Here is an 18,122-nt window from a genome sequence, read left to right on the forward strand (position 1 = left end):
AGGTCTTTTATTCTAGCACAAATGAAACATGCTAACATCATAAATGTCCCTTATTTGCAAAAGAGAGAGAGAGAGAGAGAGAGAGAGAGAGAGAGAGAGAGAGAGAGAGAGAGAGAGAGACTTATAAATTCCTTCTGGAACGTATATAGTGTAGGTTGAATGTGTGAAGCAGCAAAAATTCCACTGATAATGACTGCAACAACTGATGAAAACACTTTTTTAATAGAGTCTGTCGAACTCCTCCAAAATGCCATAAAAAATACTAGCAAATATATATAGTACTTATGTTCTCTGTAAACCCACTATCTGTTGTTATTTGCAGTAACAGACCAACTTGGCTCTTTCGACTAGTTACAACTTGCACAGCCCTTCGCTAACTCAATTGGTCTTCTTTTTGTTAGCTGGGACCCTCCTCGGCGTGCAGCACCTCAGCAGCGCCCGTGCACCAAAGAAGAGCAGCGCCACAGAGAAGACGACCGCCGCCACCACGAAGGCAGCGACGTCTAGCAGCAGGTACTGGTACCAGGCCAGGTCCAGCGCCGCAGACCTCAGGTGCGGCGCCCCCCGGTGCCTGATGACGTACTCCACCCAGTAGACAGCCTCCTCCATCGGAGGTCGAGGTCGGTCCCGGAACAGCTGCGACACTTGTTTGGCGCGCTCACGATACCTAAAAACAAAACATCCATACTGTGTTTGTTTTCCATCGCTATCGTAAGCCACGTATCACCGCCACTTCAGAAATCAGTGCTAAAAGCAGCTTTTGCCAACCACCTGCTGCATTCTTGCCACTATTTTGATAATACGAGTATTTGATCAGTAGATGCTTCCTCTGCTACGAGCAGAAGGACATACAAGGAGTGGAGTAATAAGAAAAGGTGTGAGACATGTGCCTCCAAAAGAGTCGCTAAAAGTAAATACGACCAGTTTCATATTTAAGTGGAAGCGATTTATTTAGCAAAGCACAGTTTGTCTTCTACGGTACTTACAAACTTCAAATAATAACATATTTACATCTGGCGTTTTTCGTGATCTGTCGAGGTCACTTGATTATGTACATCACGTTAATCTATCAAAAACCTTAGGTTTTATGGAGCAGATAGCTTTACAAACAACAGGTTTAAATAATAATTAATGAAAGAAATGTAAAACGTTCTGCTGGATTATTCAAATAATGTTGGAAGCTGAGGAAAGTTTAGTGATGGGGATAAATCACGAAATAAGGCCCATAAAGCGCAATTTTGCATCTACTCCTATTCCCTGTATACGTGAATGACCTCCTACTTAATATTCATGACGCAGAAAAAATATATAAAATTTTTCTTTTCAGTGAAACTTCGAAACAAAACATGTGCTAACTGAAATGATACCACTTTGATACATCCGAATACCTTCAAAGTAGCTACCGAAGGACGTGGTCCATTGGGCCAGCTGGGATGACCATCGTTCAAATCTGCACTGGGTATTCTCATTAAGTTTTCTGTAAACCTCTTACATATAGTGAAGGTGCAGTTAAAGTATCAGATACTACCTAACTTCTAGAATAGGTACCTACAAGATGATTGTGGGCGAACACCACATTCTATACTTGGTGCCTTACTATTACTTTTTCTGTTATGAGTACTTTCTTTCTAACAAATGAGTTGGAGCTTGTACCAGGCTTCGTCTCAGTATTCTGTAGAACCAGATCCTACAAATCTGGTGTATGCACGGTCCGTCGGCTCCCTACACGTTCGTCTGTCTGATAGGACCCATGACCACACAGAGGCCTAAAAATGTTGTATGAAGTAGCTGTGAGGGTACTTGTTTGGTATAGTCGTGCTGCCTGTCGACCGTCTCCACCTACTTGGCAGTACGCAAACACCTCCTCGGCTTGTTCCTGATGCGAATACCGGACCATTCTGCTGCTTGCAGTATGCTGAGTCAATCACACAGCCTGCAACACACAAGAAACACATGGCACGTGATCAAAGGAACTGTCATTCGTCAGCATCACCTGTCGAGGGAACGATGCATTTACAGACAGGTGTGCATAGGACATTTTTCCCTCCATTTCCAGCCAGGAATCCGTCATTGCAGTTTGTCGGTCTTATTAATATTCACCGTTTATAAGCATGGAACGATTTTCACTTTTGGAACGCAATAGAGCGGCGATTCTGCATGACACGATCTCGACAGGTCCACAGTAGATTTCTGGAGCTGTGTGGCACCAGACAATTACGTACATGAGCCGTGCGTGGCTCGTGTTCGTGCCGTATGTCATTTGACATCCTGTTTTTCACTGTACTACTACCTCGTTATCTTAATTTCAATTACTGGTGTCACTGAGTTGCCGCCTTGCCTGCCCGTGAGCGGCAGCAGCGGCGCTTATCGATATAAGCCCTGGCATATTATCTTTGCTGACTGCTATTACTTCTCGGTTGTCATGTGTTCGGAGTGAGTTGGGATCTGCCAGTGAGTTGGGAGGCGCTAGCAGTGCAGTTCGGACATGGCAGTGTCTGACTTGGGGCGCGGCTGCAGTGAGGTCCGGACAGCCATGACTCGCCCGACAGTTGCCGATACACATCACTTGAGTGCGGACCACCTTGGTTGGTCGTCGGTCGGTCGTCTCGACGGACGACGTGTATGTTGGCCGGCGATCGCTTATGAGTTGGCTGCGTGTGCCGACTAGTGATTCGTCCTTGTTATTGCACAATCGCTGCCATTAGTATTGTCTAGCCCTTCGTGCAAGTGTTCGTGAAACTGCGTGTAGCTTGTGATGTCGACTGCTCAGTTATTTTAGTGCTGTCTCCGAGCTGTTGTGTGGCAGTCGGTCGGTTGGTGTGGATCAGGCAGGAAATCTCCGCGTGGCGCAGTGGGCCGGGCTCGCTGGCAGCCTCTACCCAGTGTCGGAGTGTGTGGGAGCTGCTCCGGTTGCTACGAGGTTCGTGGCTCACCGACCCAGGACATCAAAGTTGAGTGGTGATTTAATTATCGAAGCGAGTCTGTTCACGTTGTGCCGTTGGTTTTCATGGTTGGCTGTTGGGGGTATTCCCGTGAGCAACAGCGAGTGTTCGAGTTGGAAAAAGTTTGGCCACCATCCGGTGGACTTTAACTGTATTTTGGTTATTTGAAGTCCAAATGCACCAGCGGAATTTTCCGCCTTGTGGCCGTTAGCGTTTCGGTTACCTGCCCTGGCCGCTGACGTAAAATTCAGGCAGTGTCCTTTCCTCACCGTGTTGTCGCTGTCCAACACGTGTGTGTAGTTTTGACAGCTTCTGCATACCTGATTGTGGGCGGCTACGCCTTTTACGTTTTGGCTTTGGAGTTCCTTGTGTACTGCTCGGGTGGAAAGCAAGTCGCCTTGTCGGTGGGTCCGTTGACTGCCTCTTGGTAGGGCTGCCGGCAGATCGGATATAGTTGGGCCGACTACCTGTTTCCCTTAAGCGAACGTTAATATTTCAAGTGCAGATCGACCCCCGGAAACTTCCGAGCGCCGCTGGCTGTACTACCTATTCTTATTGATGTTTGTTTGTGTATTTTAATGGCTCATAGCCGATGGTTTGAATTTGTATGCTTTTAGTTGGGTTTTAAATAATGGTCCTTCTGCCTTTTGAATTGTGTTTTTCAGACATGGGCTTTCAGCCGTCTTAAAATTAAAATTCCTTACTTGTTAAGTCATAGATTGTTTTGTGGCGGTGTTCGTAGTGACAAACAATTCGCTGTAGAAACGGCTTACGAAGTCACCGCCACACTTTTAATAGCGGGCCGACCGGTCCGCTGGAACAGTGAACAGAAAGATGAAAACCCAAACACTCTGATTAAATAAAAGTCGGTACTTATCTTTATTAACGAAGATACAGAAGCACAGTAGTGAACTCCGTGTCTACAGAGATCTGTCTAGTTCGAGTCGGAGCGGCTAGGTCAGCGTCGGCTGACGACAAACAACAACTCTGCTGCGATGAACACACAACTGACTAGCAAGTACACAATTCGGTGGCGAGTATACAACTGAGCGGCGAATACAGAACTGTCCTAGCGCTCGCGACTCCAGCGCTTAAGAAACCAGAAGCCAGCGGTGGCGCGCGCAGACTTGCGGCGATTTCCTGTCTCGCTGGCGCTGCTTATGCGGACGGCGTCCGGACTTTGATGCTGCCAACCTTTTTGGCAGCGGGCTCGGGTGGCATTACTGGCTAGGATATAACAGATTGTTTGGGGCTTCAGCCTCATTTGAAATATTATTTAAGAATAAAACCTTGCGCTTTCTGCGGTTTGAAAATTTATTATAGTTGTGTTTTAAATCATGGGCTATCAGCAGTTTTAAAAATTGAAGAGGTTGTCCCCTTAAGCCATATGATTGTGTGACATATTCAGTCGATAGTTAAGCTCGGAAATTTGTGCTGTAATGTTTGGGCTACTAAATAAAGTTATATGTGTTCGAGTGTAACTGGCAGCCGCTCATTTTTGGCTCCTTTCCGCAATTCCAACTACCTATTCCGTCCTGTGGATTTAACCAGGCGTTTCACTGGGACTGCCGCATACTGGCTAGCCGGAAACTATAAGCACCAGATCAAAGAGCGAATATCGATACACACCGCTGCTACCACACGGCATAACCGCAATAACCGCGGGAAACCAAACGCAGAGAAACACTCAAGGTTTAAACCAACGCATAAGCTGGGGCCAGCACGGCTCAGTACAGATCACGTTATTCCCGTAAATTATGGCCCGGTGGTTTATTGACGCTGAGATGGCACCCGATAGCATTCCATATGTCTATCATCGGGTTTAGGTCAAGCGAGTTTGGTGGCCAAAACATCAAAGTTAATTCACTGTCATGCTCCTCAAACCATTCTAGCACAAGTCTGACGTCGGCAGTAATGTTCACGTAGTCAACAGCTGTTATGGAGCACTCGGTTACCACCTCAGGTGGCACGGAAGCTCATGTGCCAAGCTGCGCAGGTGAATGTCTCCCACAGCGTAATACTGCCTCCTACTGCTTTCCCGATCTGCGTCCACAGCTGGGTGCATTCACAAACAACAGCCGACCGGGTCTACCAATAAACGTAATTCATCGGATCAAGTGAGAAGTTGAAATTTAATCAAGGTCCAAACAAGACCGTTACGTGCTTACTGCAGTCATTGCTGCGTTGCCGTCGGGTCAACAAGGGAACAGCTAATGGTCGTTGCACCATCGTTGTACTCTGACATCAGATCTGCCACAGTTTGGCGTCTACTCCACGTTCTGTGACGAGGCGTCGACGTCCAACACCATGCCACCTGCCCATAGTTTCATCCTTCTTCAACCAGATTGGCGTAAATGCTCAAACAGCCGAGTGGCTTCGCCGTGTCCAAGATGTCCGCGGCCAGGTGTCGGGCAGCAAGAATCTGCCCTCCGTCAGAATCGTCTATGTCATGGATCTCTCCATTTGCGGCCTGGGTGACTCTCCAGTCGTCTCCGCTCCGCTTGTACACGGTGATTCAGCTGACCGTACCGACGCCATTTTATGCAACCCGCAGTGTTATATCTGGCCTTCATAAACCACGCGAGAGATTTTCGTACACTCTCGCTCGAACCGTGCAAACTGTTGGTCATACAGAAAAACCGAACAGGACCTTTTAGTTGGAAGTGTATTATAGTTAAATTTTGACCCGTAGTACGTTTTCGCTGGAGGCTACGGTTCTTGAGTTATTCAACAAAAAAGTACAAAAGCGACCTTCAGCCACACATCCACCTCCACACTCAAACCTCACCAGTCAAGATTTCTGGTGTGTTGTTCTTTGCTACCGAAGTACAAAACAATGCGAGTACAGGAACTATTCCCGATATTCGCCTCGAGCGTAGTAAGCTGTTTCGTTAACGTTACTAATTTAAACGCGCCCATGAGTCTAACGAAGTGGAAATGAGTTTTGTAAACTTTACTCTGAAATTAATTACGTTGACAATTCGATCCAAATTTAGCTCTCACAAGCAGAGTAGTTTCGTAGTCATAAGGCCTGACGAATAGAACTATGAAATTGTTTATTTTATGCTGTTAAAATTCACAAAATTGTTAGATAAAATTTACACAGACGTCAGTTTTACAATGTGTAGGTGCTCGACTAAGCGGATGGAGTATATTTTTATCTACTTATAAATATTTATAAATGAAGACCAAAAATGGTCGAATGCGGCAAATAATTGGCGCAGTCGCAAATATTTGCACGTACATTGGTATGAAGGAGAGCAATGAACAACATACAAGAAGTCCTGAACGATAGGAGCTGAGCCTGCAAATGGTGATGTGTTTGTACCTTCTTCTTGACTAACTCGAAAATTACGGCCTCTTGCAAAAACGTATCCCAGTACAAAATATAACTGCGGAATGGAAATGAATAATAGGCTAAGTGCCAAAAGACTGGTTCCGTGTTATTCAGTGTTTTTTTGTGGTTTTATAAAAATATTTTAGTGAAAAAACCTTAACAATATTGTTTTGTTTATTTTCTACAGTAAGAGTCACACAACAATTGCAAATTTGTTAAGTTGCCATCCTTTTATCAACGGAAAAAATATTTTATTCTGAAAAGCGCAGAACGCGGTAAATTTCATCGGGAATAGACAAAACCAGGTAAGTGGCAAGAAAGAAATCGCTACCATTTGTCAGTTTTGTTAATAATAAACATTTTTCAGATGCATTTTACAGATACACTATCCTGTGATTAAATTATTTTTAATCCTTATTTTAATATTATAAAGCACAAAGCAATTTTAATTGATTAACTGTTCTAACAATGTTGAGCTAGCATTTAGTGCAGACCCTTTTTCTTTTCAGCTGACAAGTTGGTTTCGTTGTGACGGTAAAACATAATTGTTTATTATGTAAACGGCAACCCCTTTCTTGAACATCCTGTAGGTGCTGCAGTCTTCAAGATCGTTACACATTGTTTTCATCTTCACGAAGCCAGGTGCAATTCTTTTCACTGGAATCCAACTAGATTAGGAAATATTTATTTTCGTTGTGTTAATATGTGTATCAGCTGTTTTTTTAAAATAAAAAAGTTCCAGGCTGGAGCATTGTAACCACAAATGGAAGGTTTGTTAGGTGTTCGAATTCTCCATAAGTTTTACAAAGTTCCTAGGTACTGGACATTCTTCCAGTCTCTTGCGTTTTTCAGCCTCGGCAAAATCTCTGTCACACGCTGCGAACAGTTACAAAGTTTTGTAGCACTTAACCAGCCTTAGCCTTGTCAATGGGCCTGCGCATACTGCTCACGCTATCTTTTTGGCCTTACACGCACTGCTAGAAATGATCGTAGCGCTTAGTCCGCTTTTCACATAGTTGGCAGCAGCACTTGACGTGACTTCTCGGATCCAACTAAATAAAAAATTTTTTTGGCACTTAGTCTTTATTGATTTCCTTTCTAGAACTACATTAAATTTCACACAAAAATGTCCTGTTCATTTTCACTGTACGACAGATAGTTCGCGCGTAGCGAGCGGGAGAATGTGAAAATCTAACGAGTGATTTATGAAGGCCAGATGCAATATCGCGCGTTGCGTAAAACGACAACGGTAGGGGCTACTGAATCACCCTGAGTGTACTTTCGTTAAATCTTCACGTACGTGGAACGCCATCTGCAGCATTCTGTCTCGCGTTGGACAGTGGTCATAGTCATCAGCGTGTATGTAGCAACGGGAAAAGAGGAAGTTGGCCAGATCTTAAAGTATGGTGCGACGGACCGACACCCTTAGTACATCACAGTAACGAGAGAGAGAGAGAGAGAGAGAGAGAGAGAGAGAGAGAGAGAGAGAGAGAGAGAGAAGCCGCTTCGCCACGATTTACTTACTGCCGTGAGAGTTTTCACAGAAACGCTCTACAAACTGCGATGGAAAACACTTCGAGGAAGCCGCTGTGCGGCGCGACGAACTTATTCTCACAACTCCACCAGCCACTCTCCAAAAAGAGTCCAGAAAGACATATTATCGCCTCATTCATGTACACTGCCTATAGACGAAGCCAGTAAAATTACACACCTTTGTTATCGACACCCTACTGCCTTGCGGTCGGCGTGCGCTACGCTTCCATAACTTGAGTGCGACATAAAACAGCGCAGGAGGCCTGCAGCCACGAAGTAAACTTGAGGAGACTTATGCCACTGCCGAATGACTGCCTAGAATAACTGGTTGCATGCTGTTCAGAAATTCGTATTTATTGACGCGTTTCAGGAACAGCCCATCATTAGAACAAATGCTAAAGAAAAGTGCAGAGCCGTAAACGCAAGCGTAATTGACGAAAGTCACTAAGAGTGAATTTACAAGCGGTGTTAGAAAGAATGCTCAAAAACCTGACATATCGAAAAGAAATGCCTCCGTACAACGTACGGAGTCACATGCGTCAGCCGTCGGCGCAAGTAGTCAACTCATAAACAGATGACATGCAAAAGTTACGCAACAGAAACTACCACCAGGTGGCGGGCATATATAAGAACAGTGGAGCTATTTCTGTCCTCAGAAATAACAAATTGATATTGAAACACAACGGGCAGAACAGGTACAAAGATCTAAATAGAAACCTAAAAACATATAAAAACAAGAGTACACACAACACTGCATAGCGCATACAAGAAACAACTACTGGCGTTCCAATTTTTTTTTTTTTTTTTTTTTTTTTTTTTTTTTTTTTTTTTTTTTTTTGAGTAGTCAGTCTTCTGATTGGTCTGATGCGGCTCCCGAGGAATTCATCTCCCGTGCCAACCTCTTTTATCTCAGAGTGTCACTTACAACGTACGTCCTCAATTATTTGCTGGATGCATTCCAATCTCTCTCTTTCTCTATAGTTTTTACCGTCTACAGCTCCCTCTAGCACCATGGAAATACAACTTAATGTCTTAAGAGATGTCCTACCACCATGACCCTGTCTTGCTAGTACTTTCAATATATTCCTTTCCTTGTCAATCCAGCGGAGAACCTCTTCATTCCTTAACTTATCCGCCCACATAACTTTCAACATTCTTGTGTAGCACCACATCTAAAATGCTTCGATTCTCTTCTGTTCCGGTTTTCGCTCAGCTCATGTGTCACTACCACACAATAATGTGCTCCAAACTTTCTCAGAAACATGTTTATCAAATTAAGGCCTGTACAAGTTGTCTTGGCCGAGAATGCCCTTTTTCCCAGTGCTCGTCTGCTTTTGATGCCCTCCATGCTCCATCCGCCACGAGTTACAGTACTGGCCATTAAAATTGCTACACCACGAAGCTCACGTGCTACAGACGCGAAATTTAACCGACAGGAAGAAGATGCTGTGATATGCAAATGATTAGCTTTTCAGAGCATTCACACAAGGCTGGCGCCGGTGGCGACACCTACAACGTGCTGACGTGAGGAAAATTTCCAACCGATTTCTCATACACAAACATTACCGTTGCCTGATGAAACGTTGTTGTGATGCCTTGTGTAAGGAGGAGAAATGCGTACCATCACGTTTCCGACTTTGATAAAGGTCGGACTGTAGCCTATCGCGATTGCGGTTTATCGTATCGCGACATTGCTGCTCGTGCTGGTCGAGATCCAATGACTGTGGGCAGAATATGGAAACTATGGGTTCAGGAGGGTAATACGGTACGCCGTGCTGGATCCCAACGGCCTCGTATCACTAGCGGTCGAGATGACAGGCATCTTATCCGCATGGCTGTAACGGATCGTGCAACCACGTCTCGGTCCCTGAGTCAACAGATGGGGACGTTTGCAAGACAACAACCATCTGCACCAACAGTTCGACGACGTTTGCAGCTGCTTGGAGTATCAGCTCGGAGACCATGGCTACGGTTACCCTTGACGCTGCATCACAGACAGGAGCACCTGCGATGGTGTACTCAACGACGAACCTGGGTGCACGAATGGCAAAACGTCATTTTTCGGATGAATCCAGGTTCTGTTTACAGCATCATGATGGTCGCATCCGTGTTTGGCGACATCGCAAATTGGAAGCGTGTATTCGTCATCGCCATACTGGCGTATCACCCGGCGTGATGGTATGGGGTGCCATTGGTAACACGTCTCGGTCACCTCTTGTTCGCATTGACGGTTCTTTGAACAGTGGACATTACATTTCAGATGTGTTACGAGCCGTGGCTCTACCCTTCATACGATCCCTGCGAAACCCTACGTTTCAGCACGATAATGCACGACCACATAGATAATATTGTGGGGAAGGCGATCCAAAGGTTGCGTTTCATTGGCAGGACACTTAGAAGATGCAACAAATCCACTAAAGAGACAGCTTACACTACACTCGTTCATCCTCTGTTAGAGGTGTGGGATCCTTACCAGGTGGGATTGACGGAGGACATCGAAAGGGTGCAAAAAAGGGCAGCTCGTTTTGTATTATCACGTAATAGGGGAGAGAGTGTGGCAGATATGATACGCGAGTTGGCATGGAAGTCATTAAAGCAAAGACGTTTTTCGTCGCAGCGAGATCTATTTACGAAATTTCAGTCACCAACTTTCTCTTCCGAATGCGAAAATATTTTGTTGAGCCCAACCTACATAGGTAGGAATGATCATCAAAATAAAATAAGAGAAATCAGAGCTCGAACACAAAGGTTTAGGTGTTCGTTTTTCCCGCGCGCTGTTCGGGAGTGGATTGGTAGAGAGATAGTATGATTGTGGTTCGATGAACCCTCTGCCAAGCACTTAAATGTGAATTGCGGAGTAATCATGTAGATGTAGGTGTAGAGGAAGCAGAATTCTTTTAACTTCATCTACTTCGTGATCACCAATCCTGATTTTCTCCCATTTATTGTTTCTGCTACTTCTCAATACTTTCGTCTTTCTTTGATTTACTGTTAATCCATATTCTGCACTTATTAGACTTATTTCCATTCAGCAGATCCTGTATTCTTCTTCACTTTCACTGAGGAGAACAGTGTCATCAGCGAATCTTATCATTGATATCCTTCCACCTTAAATTTCACCTTAAATTTTAATTTCAATCTTGAACCTTTCTTTTGTTTCCGTCATTGCTTTTTTTATGTGTAGATTGGACAGTAGGGACGAAAAACCACATCCCAGTCTTACACCCTTTTTAATGCGATCACTTCATACTTGGTCGTCCACTCTTACTACTCCCTCTTAGCTGTTAAACATATTGTGGATTATCCGTCTTTCCCTATAGCTTACCCCTATTTTTCTCATAATTTCGAATATCTTGCATCATTTGAGATTGTCGAATGCTTTTTCGAGATCGACAAATCAAATGAACGCGTTTTCACTTTTCTGAGATGGTAAAATGACGCTATTTGCGACCACGTAAGTAAATGAACAAGTTGATAATAAAATTAAAATTATACAGATGTATGAAGAGAGACCTAACACGGAACCTAAGTATCTCTTCTTCTACGTATGCATAAACTGAAGCCACTACTCGCGTCTGCCTGCACATGCAGGTTTATCTCAGGAACTGCTGTATGGATTTTGATGTGGTTCTACCCAAATAAATATTTCATACAAACTGACTGAATTCTGCAGAATTCCAGTTAAGCTGTGAAAACGATGTCATCGCCTACCTCAACTCTACAGACCAGCTGTGTCTCAAGAACCCATCTGGCGTCGTGCTCCAGCAGTAGAACGGGTTGCTGGAAATCAAAAGGTTGTGAGCCCCAATCCTAGCTGGCTCACTTTTTTCACTCTGCCTTTCAAATTAGCATTGACCTCTCACTTGTGAATACAAACATTTCGAATTATGACGAGAACTTCAAACTGCCAACTACTTCTTCCCTCACATAAGCGATCGCGATTGGCACTCTTAATTCACTGCAAATTCCACGAACAAAGGGCAGTAAGCTACTTAGCTTTGACGATAACCATTTCATCATCAAGCTGTGACGTGAGAGAATTTGAAATAATCAAAAATTTTTAACTTATAGTTTCGCTGCAATCGTCGGAAATCGGTTGCACAGCGGAAAAACAAGAAAATCCAAAATATGTGATTTTTTTATTTATTTTTGCCACAAGTAAAGCGTATTCCGAAAAACTGCGTCAGCAAGTTTAGGAACTTTGCTTCGTGTACATACAGTACATTGCTTCAGCAGAGCAGCATGAGCCGTGGTAAAAAAACTGCTGCTTTGAAGAGCGAGCCGCAGCGCGTTGTGTTCGCATTCGCCCTCCGTTTCTGGCGGTGGCGCCGCTGTGGTAATCGCAGCTTTGGTGCCTCCCTCTGGTGGGAAAGCGGAAAGGTTGACTGTTCACGTGCACTTAAGGGGCGCTATGAGCTCTGTAGGGGGGAGTCGGTCAGTCGAGGCGAGTCTAGTCAGTTGGTCAGCCGGCTCAGAGTGGGGCAGTCAGTGTCTGTCTGTCTGTCTGTCGTCGGAGTGCGAGTATGTCTGTCGTTTGGATCAAACTTTAAGCCAGAAAATCAGAGTCTTGCCACTCCGCCAGTAACAGAACTCAGCTAGTGGTCGCGCGGTCGGGGCTGAGTTCCCTGCATCTGAGTCTGCGCGTTAGGCCGCCAGTCTGCTCGAGTTGCTCGGGCGGTTGGATTGGTCGGCTGGTCGGTCGCGCACTGATACACGAGATGACTTGTCCGCCTTGAGCGTCGGCGCATGTGAGGTCCTCACGTGAGTCCAGTGGGCAGCACCGTATAGAAAGGGGTAATGGCTTCGCGGTTCACAAGGGAGCGGGACCACGACATGGGTCTGGCCGGGGCGAGCTGCGACGCCGTGAGACGGGAGATCGGCGCGCCTTCCTGCGTCCGTTGAAGCAGATGGCAGCGGACGGTTCGGGAGAGCGTTGGGGGTGCTGCGCCAGGTCTTCGCCAGAAATCGCAGTTTATTAGAAGTTTAGTGATTGGAGATATGTTGTTTCATTTACTTGTTAAATTCTACTTGTTTTCTTGGTGGGGCCACCAGCCGCTTTGTTTTGGGGTCGTCCCACCATTCTTCTCCGTTTGCCCACCCACGGGAAGGTGGTTATTGTGAATTGGGTGGTCCGTTTTTCCCTTGTCGAATTGGGGAGGTTTAGAGCAATCTTCGGTTCGGGTTGCTTAGTAAGCAACCCCCCTCCCTCCCCTCTTGTCAATCTGCCATACGTTAATAGCTACCTCTGTCATGTTTGTCGGATTCGGTGTTAACGAATTTATTGCTTAAAGGACGAATTCTTGAAATATGTTTCTATCTTGCTTATCATCTTGGGAGGTGGTATACGTGTAATGTAGAGCATGTTGTACATTTTATGTAAGTGTGCATATTATGGGTTTTATTTAAATAGTCATTTTAGGTTATAAGCTTGCCACCCTTCGCCCGTAAGAGTATTTTTTTTTATTTTTTATTTTTTTTTAAATTGCACTTTCGGTGGCAAATAATTTGCGGGTTGTACCACTTCCATTCCTCTTACGGGGTGCATAGTTTACATGTTTGTATGAGTTGTTAAATTTTTTTGTTTAAAGTAATCTGGTGTGTTGCAGATTTGCACTAGTGTACTCTTTCAGAGGTTGTTGTGAGCGGTCATGACTACGGCCGTGTTGAAAGGGAGCAGGCAAGCTTCTCAGCCCGAAGGCTCCTACTGTTAATATTGTTCTTTGCCTCTAAATAAAACTGTAACTTGATATTTCGTGGGTGCTTTTCTGTTTATAATTTTAAATCTGTTTTGAAAAACCTTTTAGGAATAAAGTCACCTTTCTTAAAGGTAATTTTCCAACAGTTACTTCCTGGCAACTACTTCCACGCTCACCTAGTGTGATTAAATGTGTCAATGTTCTTGATGAATCGCCAGTAAATAAACTAAATTTTTTAAGAAAAGATTTTGAAAGTAAATTCGCAGTTCACAGCAGATGACTCAACATTCAGCTTTCTGGCTTCCTCGAATCAAACCTAGATGTGAACATGGTTCTTTGCGTGGCCACGGTGGCGAAGTTTGCCATATAAAGTCCACGACACAGATTTGTAGCAATGAGTCCCAACAATCCATCACAGTGTGTGCCCAACTTCACAAGCTAAACGAGGTGAACATGTGCAGCGTACGTGTATTTTCTTATTTTTTTCTTTTATCTGTGCTACCTCTGACATCATCTGATACATATTGAATCACTGACATATACACCCATGGTTTGCGTGTAACTCCAAACGCCAATTCTGTATGCAATGCCCGAAATTCGTGCTTTAGGACAACTTTTCTTCCGTGCGCTACTTACATCGCCAAAGTTATATATATGAAAGCGATAGTGATGATAATGATGATGATGATGATGATGATGATGATGATGATGATGATGATGATGCCGGACACTGTGGCCGAGCGGTTCTAGGCGCTTCAGTCCGGAACCGCGATGCTGCTACAGTCGCAGGTTCGAATCCTGCCTCGGGCATGGATGGACTTAGGTTAATTAGGTATAAGTAGTTCTAAGTTCTAGGGGACTGATGACCTCAGATGTTAAGTCCCATAGTGCTCAGAGCTATTTGAATCATTCTGATGATGATGATGATTGGTTTGTGGGTCGCTCAATTGCGCGGTCATCAGCGCCCGTACAAAGTCCCAATTTGAGACCTGAGTTTCTCCTGGCGTATACAACTTTCAAATAATTTTTTTACACAGTCCGTTCTTTATACAGTCCAATATTGCCACTGTCACGAGTGGTGATGATGATGATGATGAAATGATCAGGACAACACAAACACCCAGTCCCTGGGATGGGAAAATCCCCAACCCGGCTGGGAATCGAACCCGGGACCTCGTTATCCAGAGGCAGGAACGCTAGCCGCCGACATATGAAAGTGATGATATCCAGTAACTTAACGCTGAACGCTAGGCAGCAGCCTGCAAACAAAATTCACTAACCATCCAAGTCGTCTCGCCGTGAACACTTAATGTTACCCACTCAAAGAAGGGTCGGATCGCTAGTACATAACAAAAATATGAGTGTTACAACAGCGCATAAACCACACAAGGCACAATTAGGGCCGGTAAGGAAAGAGAAGAGAGGAAAACAAGGAAAAGAAAGAGGTCGGGGGGGGGGGGGGGGGCCAACTTTCTGAGCGTTCTGTGTAACACCTTTTGTAAATTAACTCTTCGCGACTTTCGTGAATTAAGCTTGTGTCTATGCCTCTGTTCTTTTCTTTGGCAGATGTTATGATGTTGGGCTGCGCCTGAAACGTGGCAATAAATAAGAGTTTCTGAACCGCAAGTGACCAACATATTCAGCAGTGGCATACGTTTCCTCGGCTCCACGCTTACATTTTAAAGATTTACATAAACGTTTCTTTCCAGGAAGCGTCTCCCGAAAATGCTTATTTCCGGCCTGCATAAAGTGGTTCCACGAACAGGAACCAAAGCGCTCCCTGAAAAGCTCTGGCATTCATAAATATTCTAGCCTCTCAGCTAGCGCCCCCTTGCCAATCGCTTAATTTGTTTTCTTCCTTCACAAACTATGGCCCCTTTCCACACGTAATATCAGAGTGTATTAGTGTGTCAAGTTTAGGTGATAGTAATGGTTGTGTGTATGCGGTGTGGTGTCGTGTTCATGTTGTACGATAAGACAAGGGTAAGAGCGAAAAACGATGCCGGGGCACAGCCTAATGCTCTTGAACAGTACGAAGACAGGACCAGCGGGCATAACGCCCGCATCAGACGTACGGCTCACACGCCCTCACTCTATGAGACACTGTGACAACATACTGGGACAAAGTCTTGTCATTCCACCAGCTCTCCTGCCCCACGCCGCACAAATGCCTATGATAAAAGTACTTTCGTCAGCACTCCTCAAAACGGGTACCACTGAGCCGAACGTCAGCATATAATCCCGCACTCATAAACTTGGTTGTCACATCATGAAATCACTTCAGTGGAAAATTCAGTGCTCGGCACGAGTTTTGGGACAACAGAGAAATTCCGTTTAGCTTCTCCGCTAAGTTCTTCGTCGAGGTGTTGAAAAACTCTTTTACTTTCCCAACAGGTTGCGTTTATTGATAACCGTCAGTGGAATGTTGTGTGTTAATTAATACTGTTACTGATGTGACTGCAATAAAAGTACCAGACTTGTCTAAAAGCAGTGGAGAGTACGTCCACCGACTGTCCAAAATATACATACAGTTCCGCCAGATCATCAAGTCACTTTCGTCCTCATCCATCCTGCATGATACCCCTGAAGTATTACCAACATTTCCGTCAAGAAAAACAAAAAGATGTAGAAACAGGACACCTGCACTAAATTAAAAATGGCGAATATGACAGTTCCTGTCAAAAAGCTCACAGTTCCTAGTAACTGACCGAAAGACATCGAGTAAAACACAAGGGATATCTGGCGTTATCCAAGAAAGCGGTATAGGCCCCTGCTGTTCCTAATCTATACAAATGATTTATGAGAAAATTTCAACAGCCGCCTTAGATTTTTTGCAGATTGTGCTGTCATTTACCATCTAGTAAAGTGACTAGAAGAACTGCGAAATGATTTAGACGAGATATCTATAGGGTGCCAAAAGTGGCAATTGACCTTAAATAATTAAAAATTTGAGGTTATCCACATGAGGGCTAACAGGAGCCCGTTAAATGTAGATTATGCAATAAATCACACAAACCAAGTATGTAAATTCAACTTAATAGCTAGGGATTACAATTACAGACAACTACAATTGTAAAGATCACGTAGGTAATGTTGCGGGCAAGGCGAAACAAAGCACTCCATCTTCAGGCCACAATTGGCCCACCGGGACCACCCGACCGCCGTGTCACCCTCAAGCTGAGTGTGTGGAAAGGAGGGGCGCGTGGTCAGCACACCGCTCTCCCGGTCGTTACGATGGTTTTCTTTGACCGGAGCCGCTACTGTTCGGTCGAGTAGCTCCTCAATTGGCATCACGAGGCTGAGTACACCCCGAAAAACGGCAACAGCGCATGGCGCCCGGATAGTCACCCATCCAAGTGCCGGCCACGCCCGACAGCGCTTAACTTCGGTGATCCGACGGGAACCGGTGTATCCACTGCTGCAAGGCCGTTGCCCAAGTCGAGGAAAACGCGGTGTTTTATTGGCGGATACCTAAAAGATGCAACAAATCCGATAAAGAGACTGCCTACACTACGTGTGTCCGTTATCGTACTGCTGTACGTTGTAGGAGCCCTACCATACAGTATTGACGGAGGACATGGAAAAAGCTCAAACAAGGGCACCTCGGCTTTTACTGTAGCGAAACAGGAGAGAGAGTGTCACGGATATGGTTGCGAGTCGAGGTGACAATCATTAAAACAAAGACGAAATCTTTTCATGAAATTTCATGCATCAGTTCTTTCCTTCGAACGCAAAAATATCCTGTTGGCGCACACCTACGCAAGGAGAAACGATCATCGTCATAAAATAAGAGAAATCAGCGCTGGCACGGAACGATATAAGTGTTCGTTTCTCCTGCGCGGTGTCCGAGAGTGGAACAGCAGAAAAATAGTGTGGAAGTATTTCGATGAACCCTCTGCCAAGCACGTAAGTGTGAATTGAGGAGTAAATGAAGATTCAAAAAAACCGAAGATACTGCAGTTATCGCATTAGTGCTATGCAGAAATTCCAAGATGGCTGAAATAATTTACGAGCCCTCGGAAAAATGGCTATAACTTCGGCAGCAACGCATATGGCTCCACAGCCTTGCAAAGATTTCGGGCTCAGACAGGACAGCGAAGGGAATGGGATTAACATAGGGGAATTCCGTTGTTCGGCGTTTATTACTGAAGTTGTCCTATCAGAATACCACAATTAACATAGGTTTTGAGGGAATTAATTTATTTCTGTGTTATAGAGCAACGTGTTCACGGACGTACTTCCATTATTCGTGTTTAACTGGACCTGTTTATCGACGAGATGCTACCAGCTGTCCTTATCACCGCGAATTCAGAGCAGCTGCAAGGGCGGCCGATATACTGGTCCCCTTTACGTGAAACCAAATTACGCAACACAGCTGTTTGAGAATCCAACAGCTCGGGATATATTATGTCTGCCTTTCCCTTGTATTTCCTTCTCCCTTCGGGCTAGTGATACAATATCGCGAGGCTTAAAAAGAGACATTAATTTCCCCTTGTTAGAATGTTGTTGTTCTCACAATTTTGCATCGTTAAATAGCGCAGCATTTTCTGCACTTTCTCGACGAAGCCTTGGCAGACACGGTCGTCGTCGTTCTGCGACAAGTGGACGGCGTGT

The 18,122-nt window shown here is 44.8% G+C and overlaps 1 protein-coding gene and 1 pseudogene across 5 annotated transcripts in view; both read right to left on the reverse strand.

The window, feature by feature from the left end:
* Nucleotides 1-203: 203 nt before the first annotated feature.
* LOC124615573 (UDP-glycosyltransferase UGT5-like) overlaps nt 204-18,122 on the reverse strand; it is a 156,569-nt gene continuing 138,650 nt past the window's right edge. For all 5 annotated transcript variants that reach the window (XM_047143555.1, XM_047143554.1, XM_047143558.1 and 2 more), the window contains exon 8: nt 204-667. In XM_047143555.1, the coding sequence (XP_046999511.1) occupies nt 379-667 (289 nt within the window). In that variant the 3' untranslated portion in view covers nt 204-378. The remainder of the gene's footprint in view (nt 668-18,122) is intronic.
* Nucleotides 16,826-16,942, reverse strand: LOC124617361 (annotated as a pseudogene).

Source organism: Schistocerca americana, chromosome 5, assembly GCF_021461395.2.
Source record: "Schistocerca americana isolate TAMUIC-IGC-003095 chromosome 5, iqSchAmer2.1, whole genome shotgun sequence".
Taxonomy (NCBI): domain Eukaryota; kingdom Metazoa; phylum Arthropoda; class Insecta; order Orthoptera; family Acrididae; genus Schistocerca; species Schistocerca americana.